At 44.0% G+C, this 13,758-nt stretch overlaps 1 protein-coding gene across 1 annotated transcript in view; it reads left to right on the top strand.

The window, feature by feature from the left end:
* The window catches only part of hpse2 (heparanase 2), a gene marked incomplete at both ends in the record, with an annotated part of 77,121 nt that extends 71,529 nt beyond the window's left edge, over positions 1 to 5,592 (top strand). The window contains one exon of the mRNA XM_080528100.1: positions 5,430 to 5,592. Coding sequence (XP_080384226.1) covers positions 5,430 to 5,592 — 163 coding nt within the window. The remainder of the gene's footprint in view (positions 1 to 5,429) is intronic.
* Positions 5,593 to 13,758: the final 8,166 nt, after the last annotated feature.

Raw genomic sequence — 13,758 nt, forward strand, 5'->3', positions numbered from 1 at the left:
TCACCTTTATCTTGTATTATGCCTATTTTCTGTCACTTATGTCCTGTACTACTGTCACTTTTCTATCTTGAATTATGCCTACTGCCTTATGTCCTGTGCTGCAATGCAATGTCAGGAACCGAAACCTGAGAGTTTTACTCTCTTACACTTAATCACGTAATGTGACGTAACAATACACTTGAAACTCAACAGTATTCAGTCAGCTGCTGTTAGAGCTGCTGACAGTATTTCCTCGTTTAAGTCCTTGCTAAAAACTCAATGTATAGGGCCCTATCATACTGTATGTTCTGTGGCTGTCCTCGTATATTTTGATAATAATCAAATGTTGATCAATGTCCATGAGAAAGCACTATACATATTTAATGCATTCTTCTTATTGTTGTTGTTGTTGTTGTTGTTGTTGTTGTTGTTGTTGTTGTTGCTGCTGAGTGTTTCTGTTGAACATAGTATAGCACTTTAAGTAGGAGATTCTCACTACTGAGGCTCTCCTCTCCTCTCTTTCTGTCTTGTCAGGTAATCATCCTTTGCAGGTACACTACCGTTCAAAAGTTTGGGGTCACCCAGACAATTTTGTGTTTTCCATGAAAACTCACACTATTATTTATCAAATGAGTTGCAAAATGAATAGAAAATATAGTCAAGACATTGACAAGGTTAGAAATAATGATTTCTATTTGAAATAATAATTTTGTCCTTCAAACTTTGCTTTCGTCAAAGAATGCTCCCTTTGCAGCAATTACAGCATTGCAGACCTTTGGCATTCTAGCTGTTAATTTGTTGAGGTAATTTGAATAAATTTCACCCCACGCTTCCTGAAGCACCTCCCACAAGTTGGATTGGCTTGATGGGCACTTCTTGCGTACCATACGGTGAAGCTGCTCCCACAACAGCTCAATGGGGTTGAGATCTGGTGACTGCGCTGGCCACTCCATTACAGACAGAATTCTAGCTGCCTGCTTCTTCCCTAAATAGTTCTTGCATAATTTGGAGGTGTGCTTTGGGTCATTGTCCTGTTGTAGGAGGAAATTGGCTCCAATCAAGCGCTGTCCACAGGGTATGGCATGGCGTTGCAAAATTGAGTGATAGCCTTTCTTATTCAAAATCCTTTTTACCTTGTACAAATCTCCCACGTTACCAGCACCAAAGCAGCCCCAGACCATCACATTACCTCCACCATACTTGACAGATGGAGTCAGGCACTCTTCCAGCATCTTTTCACTTGTTCTGCGTCTCACAAATGTTCTTCTGTGTGATCCAAACACCCCAAACTTCGATTTGTCTGTCCATAATACTTTTTTCCAATCTTCCTCTGTCCAATGTCTGTGTTCTTTTGCCCATATTAAAAAGCAATGGGCTTTTCCTTTTATTGGCCAGTCTCAGATATGGCTTTTTCTTTGCCACTCTGCCTAGAAGGCCAGCATCCCGGAGTCGCCTCTTCACTGCAAACGTTGACACTGGCGTTTTGCGGGTACCATTTAATGAAGCTGCCAGTTCAGGACCTGTGACGCGTCTATTTCTCAAACTAGAGACTCTAGACTCTTCTTGCTCAGTTCACCGGGGCCTCCCACTTCTCTTTCTACTCTGGTTAGAGCCTGTTTGTCTGTTCTCTGAAGGGAGTAGTACACACCGTTGTAGGAAATGTTCAGTTTCTTGGCAATTTCTCACATGGAATAGCCTTCATTTCTAAGAACAAGAATAGACTGTCGAGTTTCATATGAAAGTTCTAATTTTCTGGCCATTTTGAGAGTATAATCGAACCCACAAATGTGATTTGTGTCAGTATGGACAGGCGTCAGTATGTGAGACTGCAGGGCTGTCAGTCTGAGGTGGTGGTGTGCAACACCGGTGCCCCCCAGGGAACTGTTCTGTCACCCTTTCTCTTCACCCTCTATACCTCCGACTTCCAGTTTAGCTCCGACCAGTGCCACCTGCAGAAGTTTTCGGATGACTCCTCTATCGTCGGTTACATCACAGACGACAGGGATGAGGAGTACAGGGCCCTGGTGGAGAGCTTCGTGCAGTGGTGCGACACCAACTACCTTTTGCTTAACACCAGCAAAACAAAGGAGTTGGTGGTGGATTTTAGGAGGAAGAGAAGGACCCCAGCCCCCATCACCATCAAGGGGGTGGAAGTCGAGAGGGTGGACTCCTACAGGTACCTGGGAGTACAAATTAATAACAAACTGGACTGGACTGACAACACCGAGGCTCTTCTCAGGAAAGGGCAGAGCAGACTGTTTTTCCTGAGAAGGCTGAGGTCTTTCGGTGTCTGCAACAAGCTGCTGCAAATGTTTTACCAGTCGGTGGTTGCCAGCGTTCTGTTCTTCGCCGTGGCCTGCTGGGGTGGAAACATCTGTGCCAGGGATGCTGCGAAGCTAAACAAACTGGTGAAGAAGGCCAGCTCTGTGGTGGGGACCGGGCTGGACAGCCTAGAGGTGGTGGCAGAACAGAGGATGGGGAAAAAACTGGCGGCCATGCTGGCCAATCCCTCCCACCCGATGTACTGCGAGCTGGCAGGGATGAGGAGCAAGTTCAGCCACAGATTTGTTCTCCCCCGTCAAAGTACAAAAAGATTTGGACAGTCCTTTATTCCAGCTGCACTCCGACTCTACAACCAGGCCCTGCAGGGTGGGGGAGACCTGGAGATGGAACTTTTGGAACTTTTTACTTATTGAGCCTGCACTGTTTTATGTTTTTTATTGAATGTTTTTCTGTTTTCTGTACTGAATGTTTTCTGCCCTAACTGAGCTGTTTGACAACAAAATTTCCCCAATGGGGACAATAAAGGTTTTCAATCAATCAATCAATGCTCCAGATACTCAACTAGCTCAAAGGAAGGCCATCTGTATAGCTTCTCTAACCAGCAAAACCGTTTTCAGCTGTGCTAACGTAATTGCACAAGGGTTTTTAAGGGTTTTCTAATCATCCATTAGCTTTTTAACGCGATTAGCAAACACAATGTACCATTAGAACACTGGAGTGACGGTTGCTGTATTTCTGATGAATTTTATGTTATCTTCATTGAAAAAAACTGTGCTTTTCTTTAAAAAATAAGGAAATTTCTAAGTGACCCCAAACTTTTGAACGGTAGTGTATATACAGTACACACACACACACACACACACACACACACACACACACACACACACACACACACACACACACACACACTTACAATGTACATGCTATCTAAAGGAAAGGGAGGGAGGGAGGGCCCCCCATCAAGTCAAACTGGGGGTCCCTCATCATTCCAACATGTAACATCCCAAAGGTAGATCAAGGTGATTGACCCAATCACCAAACTGCTGAGAAGAGAGAGAAACAGGTAGACACACAGACAGATAGACAGACAGACGGGAGATGGTTTACACAGAGGTTAGAATCCCTTTTACCGACAGTAGAGATAGTATACAGTTTTGTCCTTTGAGTTGAGTGAATGGCTGATAGTGTTTAGAACTCCATGGTTACGGTCTATACCCAGGGTGCGTGTGAGTGTGCAGTTAGTCCCTTCAAACAACTTTGTTGATCTGGAAAACATTGTCTCCTGTGGAAAGTCACTTAATTGGGTGTTTTTACCCTCAGAAATTGTTCTCAGCGTTTTGAATAATTTCTAATCGTGGAATTAATTGACGATTCTGCTGTTTTTATGTTGTTTTGGCATCATTTGTGAAACGTAATTACATTAGATTGATTAGTCTATCACTTTCAGTTAGCTTGCGATCTGCTGACTTAGTACAGACCTCAGCTAGAAGACGGATGAATGCTAAAGGCCATGGGAATTTGGCATTCTCTTAAAAACATTGCAAATATTTACAAAATGCTAAATTGTTTTGTAACAACAAACGTAATTGCCAAACCTGTGTGAAATGTATCCAAAGAGATATTGTAATATTTATTCAAGTTAGTTTTCTGTTGTCACTGTCGATCCCAGAAATTGGGATCAATCACATCTTACAGTTTTTCTCTATCTCTTTAACACGTTTTCTCAAAGCATAGCTCATTTTCTCTTAATTCTTAACACAAATCCAAAAACTCACACACAAAACTCCACAAATCTCTTGCAAAAGCAAACACTGCATCCAAAATAATGTTGTCTTCTCAAAATGAAATGTTATCGTCAACACACACCATCAAATGAATAGACACTTGTAAGAACCAATTGAACACTGATCTGAACAATGGAAAACACTATGATCAGCGGAAAACAGGTACGATAAGATTATCAGTAGGCCTTTTGCATTTTCAGTGTTACACTACATACAGTAGTATAAACTGTTATGTTTTCATACTCAAATATAAAACACACAAATACAAGAATAGAATGTTTTTTTAAATTCTGAAATACTGTACACATCTCAGCAATGATAGTTGGATTTGTAAAGTGTTCTTCATACACAACAAACAATAGAAAAAATAAAATAAGCCTTCTGCATACACTCTGCACAAAGGCCACAAGACCTCGTCGACATCACAGGCAAAAGCCAAGCCAAAAGCCTGGCATGAGGAATCCAGCCCTGATATATTTCAACACAGGAGAGCTCAACTTTGGCCCTTTTATTGCTAAAGCTATGATGGCTAATTGAAAATCAATAGGCGTTTGCCCATATGAGTGTGATTGTGTGATTGGTGGTTTGAGTGTAGCATTCTGAATGGTAGTGTTTTCCATGTGAACACAAGAGATTGTTATCAAGGAAGATTGGGCCAAATGTAGAGAATTGTACTTAGTGTTTTGTTAACTGTCTGGTTGATGTGCTGCAAAATGAGTGATAAGCAAGAAATGTGTTTGTCATTGTGAAGAATTGGTGTGAGATAAAATACACCAGTTTCAGGTTTTGATCATTGTGTTTGAGGTTCCGATGTTGGTGTTAACGCGATAGAGAAAAACGGTATTATTTAAGTTTTAGTGCAGCCTATCCACTGGAGTGCAGATCAATGACTGAACTGACTTTGATTTTAGATGGAACTCACCCCGATGCTGCTCTGGTGTCAAAGGATTGCAACTATGTTACTATAGCGCCCCCAAGTGAACTACTGACTGTAAGAACAGATCATAAAGGATTACCTCTGACTGAATGAATGAATGAATGAATGAATGAATGAATGAATGAATGAATGAATGAATGAATGAATGAATGAATGAATGGATGAATGAATGAATGAATGAATGAATGAATGAATGAATGAATGGTCTTTATTGTCATTGCTATAGTACAGGTACCAAACAAGAAATTTAGGAGGGGGGGCTCCCCTGGTGCTAGGAAAGAAAAAAGAAAAAAAAGACAAGCACTCACGTTCACGTTCTGGGAGCGTTTCAGGTTCACGTCTCTCTTTGTCGTTCTCCAACATTCAGATAGAGCCTTACACTGTGGAACGGTGCTTTAAGCGACTCCTTCGAACTCCTATTCTGTTCTCTGTCTTTATCCCTGCAGGTCTGTCCAGCTCAACGGGGAGCAGTTACTGATGGTGGATAACGAGACGTTACCAGAGCTGAAGCCAAGGACGCTGAGAGCAGGACGGACGATAGCCATGCCCCCCATGACCATAGGTTTCTATGTCATTAAAAACCTCAAGGCCTACGCCTGCCGCCAATAATACTAACCCCCTTCACCCCTGAACTGCGACCCTGACCTGACCCCTACTACGTACATCGCCCCCAAGGTCCACTCTCATGTCCCACACTCCAGGTAGGAGCTGTCCCTATGTACAGATCTAGGATCAGCCTACCCTCCGTAGATCCTAATCTTTACAAACGAGGGGGAAATGAGGGGAAACACCAAACTGATCTGTGTCCAGTGTGGGGAACTTCGTTGTATACCAAGACACTATCCACCTGCCACCCTATGACGTACACCATCCCTTAAACTGATATTCAACCACCAACACCACCTCCAACCCCACCACCACACCAGTATAGAAGGCACCCCAGCCCTGCCTCCATAGTCCCTCCCTGGTCCGACACAGAAAGGCTTGCCCTTCGAACATAACAAGGGTTGCACTGAAAACCTTTCAATCACTCTTTATAACAACTCCCCATGTGCTGCAAGACTTATCTATGGACAGTGATGTTTTTTTGTGTTGTTTTTGTACTTTTTTAAAAAGATTTTTTGTTGTGACAGAAACACTATGTTATAAAGGTAGCATCCTCCTGTGTTTAACCAGGCTTCATTGCCATGTCTTTGATCATTGGACCTTTGAACGGTCACCTCCTTTGCTGCCAAGAACTTCCATTCTTCCAGTCTTACTATGCAATCCCCTTTCAAAACTATCTCACTGTTGTTGACTCCCTCCAGCTTGAGACAGACAGTCAGAAAATAAAATGTTTTTACTGTATTTTTTTAAACATAGCTCCACCCTAGTTAGACATGTTCGTGTGTGTGTGTGTGTGTGTGTGTGTGTGTGTGTGCGTGCGTGTGTGTGTGCTTGCCCGTGCATGCGTGTGTGTGTGTGTGTGTGTGTGTGTGTGTGTGTGTGTGAGTGATAGAAAGAGGAAGGGAGAGAGCGAGAGCGAGAGTATGTGTGTGTGTGTGTGTGTGTGTGTGTGTGTGTGCGTGTGAGTGTTTGTCGTGTTCTTCAAAGGAAATCATTGCTTCACAAAACAGCTCCACTTACACCATTGGTCTACATATTCATGGTTCATTGGGGATACTTCTGTGTTCTGTGTCTGCCTCAGTCTGTTTGTGGTGTCTCTACTGCCATGGAAGTGCTCACTCAGAGTTGAGGCTGCGTTATTGGTGCCGCTTTGCAGCGATGCACAGCAGAAGAACAATGTCAACTCCTCCACACACACACATCCTCAGATAGAAGACCAGGGGAGTCTGGGTTGTGGGGTTGAAGGGTTTTTTGGAACAAGAAATCCAATCCATATTCTCAGTATTTTCTCCATATTCTAGTTTAGACCTCAAAAGATTTCTGACCCCCACCCACCTGTAGCCCCATCTGTACAACCATCCTGTTATGCTGCTAGCTTTTGTGATTATTATACTTTTGAAGTTTGACATATTTTTGTACAGGTTTTCCTTAGTCAGTGCATCACTCTATGTTGATATGTAATGTACATAAAAAGCGTGTTAAACATGAGGGATGCGTGCTTGAAATGTTTACTTACATATACATGTAATATAAATAGATTTATATTTGTGTGTAATTATTTCTTTATGCTGAGAGAGCAGTGAACGAACACAATGGTACCTTTTGTGAGACTGAAATTCCGAATTCCACAGAAAATGAAGGTTTGAGGTTTGAAATGATGGTTCAATGCATGGTACGGTACACTATGACATTACGTTTTCTCCGGTGTATCATGGTTGTCATAGTATTACCAGAGATATTGTACAGCGCATGTGGGACATTTTGTTTGGGTCTGGTCATAACATATGGAGCCAGACAATTTCTGTATTTCAGGGTCATTGTCTATGTCTGAAAAATCCTAATTACTCCCTCATCTAAATGCCTAATGTGACTGTTGCTCATTTCTATTCATTTAGAAGAACATTATCGTTTCCATACAGTAAGATCACTTAGCTCAAAGGACTGGATAGGTTGTTCAAAGCATTGGCTAGATACGTTTTCACCCCACTAAACCTAGTCTCCATGGAGTCTAAACCATTAACATTATCAGTTTGAAATTCAGAGATTCAAAACACAAATCTTCCGGGGAGGTACTTGTCAGTCCGTTACCTCTTCAGGCAAATCATGATGTTGTGGAGAAGAAAAAACATTTCTTCAGACATATTTCGATTGGGATTGGTTATCACTACTAACCCTTAACAACGTATGGAAACAAAAAGCATGCAGAAGAAATAAAAGCTACGGTAGGGATGAAGAGAATGAATGGGGGAACAGTTTGACAAGGAAGTTATCTCCAAAGGAACGATAGAGTTTACCAGATGTTTTGTGGCCTGTAGTGTCACAAGATTACACAAGACTACAGTCTACGTACTGCTTCCACCCATCCAGTCCTTTCCCATCAGTGGTCACAAAGGAGATTGGATGAGGGTGGTGTATTTGAGAGGTTTCAGGACATTCATGTTACTGTAGAGGAAAGTGGAGGGGCCTGTGTTGTGTCAGTGCCTGAATGTGTTAAATAATGATTTAAGCATCTTTCTCCTCTGAATGTGTTCATTGTTCATGAAGAGTTGTTCATATTTCCTATTCTAAAAGAGCATTATTTTATTGTGGAAAGTGTGCGATTGAATATAATTTTTTTGTAAAGAAATTATTTACAGTGATAATAAAAACGATTTCACAAACTTAATTAAAAAGTGTTTGCAACATGATCCTTCCTTATTTTTGCCCAAGTTATTTTGTTAATTTCCCAAGCAAGTACAATACTTACAGTAGCCAGTAGCAGCTAGGTTCCTATTGCCATATGCTAATACAAGTAAAGTAGACCAACACACAAATTGTATTAGCATACATGTCCAGTGTTATACAGTAGCCCACTCATTTAAAACAGGATATTAGTCGAAGCAACTGGCATTACTAAATAGTATTATGGCCATATCATTACCAGTGGAGTTACCAGTAGTTTCCAGTAGAGTTCCCAGGGTCTGGAGCCCAGGGTGAGAGGGTTGCATAGCAGCACATGTGGGAGGTGAAGGGATGAAGAGATGAAAGAGGACCCATGTGATTTATACATGCACCAGGGCACGGAGAGACATTGAGAAATGACCAGGCAGCAATCAGAACACTGTGAACATCATCTTTTTATCCCTCCAGATTTAGCCAGCAAGCTCAATCAAAATCAATTGAATCATCAAAGAGTACCACTGTTGTATCTGTCCCGACACTGGAGAGCACACAAAGGGAAGAGTTCCAAACACGCACACACACGCACGACGCACGCGCACGCACGCACACGCGCACACACACACGCACACACACATGCAAACACACACATACACACACACGCACACACACACACACACACCCATGCACACACACAGCCACGCATGCATCCACCCACGCACGCATGCACACACACACACACGCACGCACACACTCTCACACACACACACTCACACACATGCACAAGCACGCGCACACACACAGGCAGATGTAGGGGCAGCTGCTGGAGACAGCCTTTGTTGTGGGGGAGAGATGAGGGAGAGGGAGAGAGCCCTGTCCTGTCAGAGAGAGGTGGAGAGGCAGCTGCTGATGGGAAACATTGGCTTTAGGTTAGGCTGGGGGTAGTAAGCCCTTAGTGGCACAGAACCAAGAGGAACCAAGGTCCCAGCGTCTGGGGCTGGTCTGGACTGGCTCCTCATGCCCCAGTGCCCAGTGTCTGGTTCAGAGAGGCAGATGCATGGGGATGTGAGGTTGGGATGTGAGGAGGAGGAGGAGGTGTATAGGTGTGGTGGATTAGATAGAGGTGGACTATGTCCCAGACACAATACAGCATTCTGCTGTTTTTCTTTTCTGTGCAGGTGACTTGAGGTCTACGCAGCATTCTTGTCCAAGTTGGCCTGGAGTACAAAGAGGTGTGCTGCGTTACCTCTCTAGTTGTTGGCTATTGAACGTCTGCTTTAAGATGAATGAAAATGAAATTGTATTGGCACCTATTCAAGAGCCATGAACCCAAGCATTGCTCTGTTCGAATTAGTGTTTTCCAGACTCCAAGTCCAGGAAATAAGACTTTTCTCTTACGTAAATATCTGAGTTTTGTTCAAAAATGAGCCCAAGTACCAAGTCTCCTTTTCACATGTGGTTCGTCTTAAGTGGGCCAGCTTGGTTCACTTGTAAACACGGTCCCAGACCCGTTCACACTCGGGTAATTTAGCCAGGGTTCATGTAAAGAGAAAGAGTCTCTCTCTCCCTCTCTTTCTCTCTCTCTTTCTCTTTCTCTCTCTCCGTCTCTCTCCCTCTCCCTCTCTTTCTCTTTCTCTCTATGTGCATGTTTTACTCTGCCACAATACATTAATTCAGACTTCAAGCATCAAAGCATTTCACTGACCGTAAGGGCCATTTATTTGTGCAAACTGATTTCAAGTGAACCACCATACATGTGCACATACAGACGCAAGCATGCACACACACACACACACAGACACACACACACACACACGCGCGCACACACACACACACACACACACACACACACACACACGCATGCACGGGCAAGCACACACACACACGCACGCACGCACACACACACACACACACACACACACACACACACACACACACACAGAGACAAAAAGCCCAGACATAGTTCTGGAAACACAGGCAAAGTGAACACAGTACTGGACTTTGTCAAGCAAACAACTTCAGAGGGATGTCATAGTTAGTATGGGTGCCACTCCAAAAGACCTGCAACATTATGTCATTTTGCTAAGCACAGCACCTTATATTTAACATGGCTGAATAAATTATAGATAGGCCCTAAATCAGAGATCGGCCCTTGGAAACTGATTCAAGTTAACCAGTAGTCTTAACCAGTAGTGTAAATACAGTAGTCTTAACCAGTAGTGTAAATACAGTAGTGTTAACCAGTAGTGTTAACCAGTAGTGTATACAGAAGTCTTAACCAGTAGTCTTAACCAGTAGTGTACATACAGTAGTGTTAACCAGTAGTGTTAACCAACCAGTAGTGTATACAGAAGTCTTAACCAGTAGTGTATACAGTAGTGTTAACCAGTAGTGTTAACCAGTAGTGTTAACCAGTAGTGTTAACCAGTAGTATCCATACAAACTACCACCTCGGTCCTCATCTCATAATAGGGTGTTTCTCCCTGTAGAAGTTTGCCATAAATCTGTACATGTTCGTGATTACCAAAAATGCAATATTGGTACTGTATATATACTATATAGGTACTGTATAGATTTATAGAATAGCATATATTCCGTTCTATCAATTTTAACCTTGGATTAGATCTATATGAAATATCTCATGGGGTTACACAACCCCACCATCGGATCTATTCAACACTGGCTGTTGACCTGCCTGACACTCTGACCAAGCACAATCTAATCCCGTGCTCACATCAGGCCATTTTAGGGAATTCCACTGTTATGTTTGGCTAACTGGGGTTATTGTAAACCACTACCTTGTGATAATAACCTGTAAGCATGACAGAATCTGATGGTGGCACGGTTGGGGGAGACTGCACTGTGTCTGGCTATACCTTTGCGTGACAGCGCCTCTTTACAGAGGTAGATGTAACCGAACCCTTCTTAACGCTGTTTATACTCTGTGAGCCTTTTTGAAAAAAAAATGCAAGGCCCCCTTCCTCTGTTAGCTAACATGGAGGAATTGCTGATGTTTACTCTGTGTATACAGTAGTCAGCTTGAATAAGGCTTTCACGAATGCAGATCCTCTGAAAACCGATGGGCTAGATTAGCCGATGCCTTAACAATGTTGGAACTCTTAGTTTTGGACAGTTTGGACCAAAGCAAGGTTAATAAAACATAAATATTTATGTTAAAGTTGAGCTAGAATAACACAACGCTGTTCTTTGCTCTGATATACTGTACTCGAAACAGAGAAATGCTAGGCCCGAAGCCAAAATCTGCTCAGCGTATTCTGAAATGGTATAGATTTGTTCCGGCGATTAAGTGATCCTTTTGAGATCCTCTGAAGGTAGAATCTGTGCTATGACGTCACGCCCCCAGGACAACAGAGCAACTTTCAAAGATATTGTAGTGAACCAAAGCGAACCAGAGGGTCCACTCGTTTCACTGACCGACACAAGACAACAGAGCGCATCTCCCGCTCATTTTGCTATGATGTCATAATTGTTAGCCTCATAGCATAATTGCCATATTTTGTCCAAATTGAGATATCTGCCTAACTCTACTCTCCTAACACTGCTGATTCACTGTGCATTATTGCCTATGCCATCAGCCTATCAGAATGCTTATTACACTATCTGCCCAAGTCATCTCTAGTAGTAAGGGAAACATATGAAAATCTGCGAAGTAAATCGTTACCAAGAAATTTCTTCACCAATGTGTTTCTAAAGGTGTGTAATAACATGTCCTAAAAGGTTGAAATTCAACTCCTGTGGGAAACCTCATAAAAAACTGCTCAAAGTTGGGGTACCGATACCCGATTTTCGAAAATTCGAAAATGCTTAAATTGGACTTGAGTAACTTTTGAGGGGTCAAACTAGGCATTTTTCATGATTCTGAGTTGATTGCAAGCATTTATTTGTCACCAAGAGCACTTCCTGGTGCAACCCCCAAACCCCCCCCCCCATCCCCATTGGTGGTTGGCATTCAAAGTGAGGAAGTTTGGAGGTAACAGGTAACATTAGACAACATTAGACAGCACCAGCAGAGAGGCACTATGATGGGCATGGACACTTAGTCATAGGCCTCACTACATGTGGAACAATAGAACCAGGCTGCTTGAGCTACTCACACAGCCCAGCAGAGAGGCACTATCATGGAGGTCATAGCTCCAGAAGAGGGGTGACTGGTAGACAGCTAGGCCCAGTGAGGGCTCTCCTAATCGGACTGGCAGTGTATCACATATAGCCTGGAGGTCAGAGCTCCAGAAGAGGGGTGACTGGTAGACATCTAGGCCCAGTGAGGTCACTCCTAATCGGACTGGCAGTGTATCACATAGAGCCTGGAGGTCAGAGCTCCAGAAGAGGGGTGACTGGTAGACAGCTAGGCCCAGTGAGGGCTCTCCTAATCGGACTGGCAGTGTATCACATAGAGCCTGGAGGTCAGAGCTCCAGAAGAGGGGTGACTGGTAGACAGCTAGGCCCAGTGAGGGCTCTCCTAATCGGACTGGCAGTGTATCACATATTACCTGGAGGTCAGAGCTCCAGAAGAGGGGTGACTGGTAGACAGCTAGGCCCAGTGAGGGCTCTCCTAATCGGACTGGCAGTGTATCACATAGTACCTGGAGGTCAGAGCTCCAGAGGAGGGTTGAATGGTAGACAGCTAGGCCCAGTGAGGTCACTCCTAATCGGACTGGCAGTGTATCACATAGTACCTGGAGGTCAGAGCTCCAGAAGAGGGGTGACTGGTAGACAGCTAGGCCCAGTGAGGGCTCTCCTAATCGGACTGGCAGTGTATCACATAGTACCTGGAGGTCAGAGCTCCAGAGGAGGGTTGAATGGTAGACAGCTAGGCCCAGTGAGGTCACTCCTAATCGGACTGGCAGTGTATCACATAGTACCTGGAGGTCAGAGCTCCAGAAGAGGGGTGACTGGTAGACAGCTAGGCCCAGTGAGGGCTCTCCTAATCGGACTGGCAGTGTATCACATAGTACCTGGAGGTCAGAGCTCCAGAAGAGGGGTGACTGGTAGACAGCTAGGCCCAGTGAGAGCACTCCTAATCGGACTGACAGAGTAGCAGTTAGGCCCTGGAGGTCAGAGCTCCAGATGAGGGGTGAATGGTAGACAGCTAGGCCCAGTGAGAGCACTCCTAATCGGACTGACAGAGTAGCAGTTAGGCCCTGGAGGTCAGAGCTCCAGATGAGGGGTGAATGGTAGACAGCTAGGCCCAGTGAGAGCACTCCTAATCGGACTGACAGAGTAGCAGTTAGGCCCTGGAGGTCAGAGCTCCAGATGAGGGGTGAATGGTAGACAGCTAGGCCCAGTGAGAGAACTCCTAATCGGACTGACAGAGTAGCAGTTAGGCCCTGGAGGTCAGAGCTCCAGATGAGGGGTGAATGGTAGACAGCTAGGCCCAGTGAGAGCACTCCTAATCGGACTGACAGAGTAGCAGTTAGGCCCTGGAGCTCATGTGACCTCCAGCATAGGGCCACAGGCCTAGTCACAGCACCCATGGAAGGTGTGTTGTCT

Source organism: Nansenia antarctica (assembly GCF_963989245.1).
Source record: "Nansenia antarctica genome assembly, chromosome: 1".
In the NCBI taxonomy this organism is placed as follows: Eukaryota; Metazoa; Chordata; class Actinopteri; order Argentiniformes; family Microstomatidae; genus Nansenia; species Nansenia antarctica.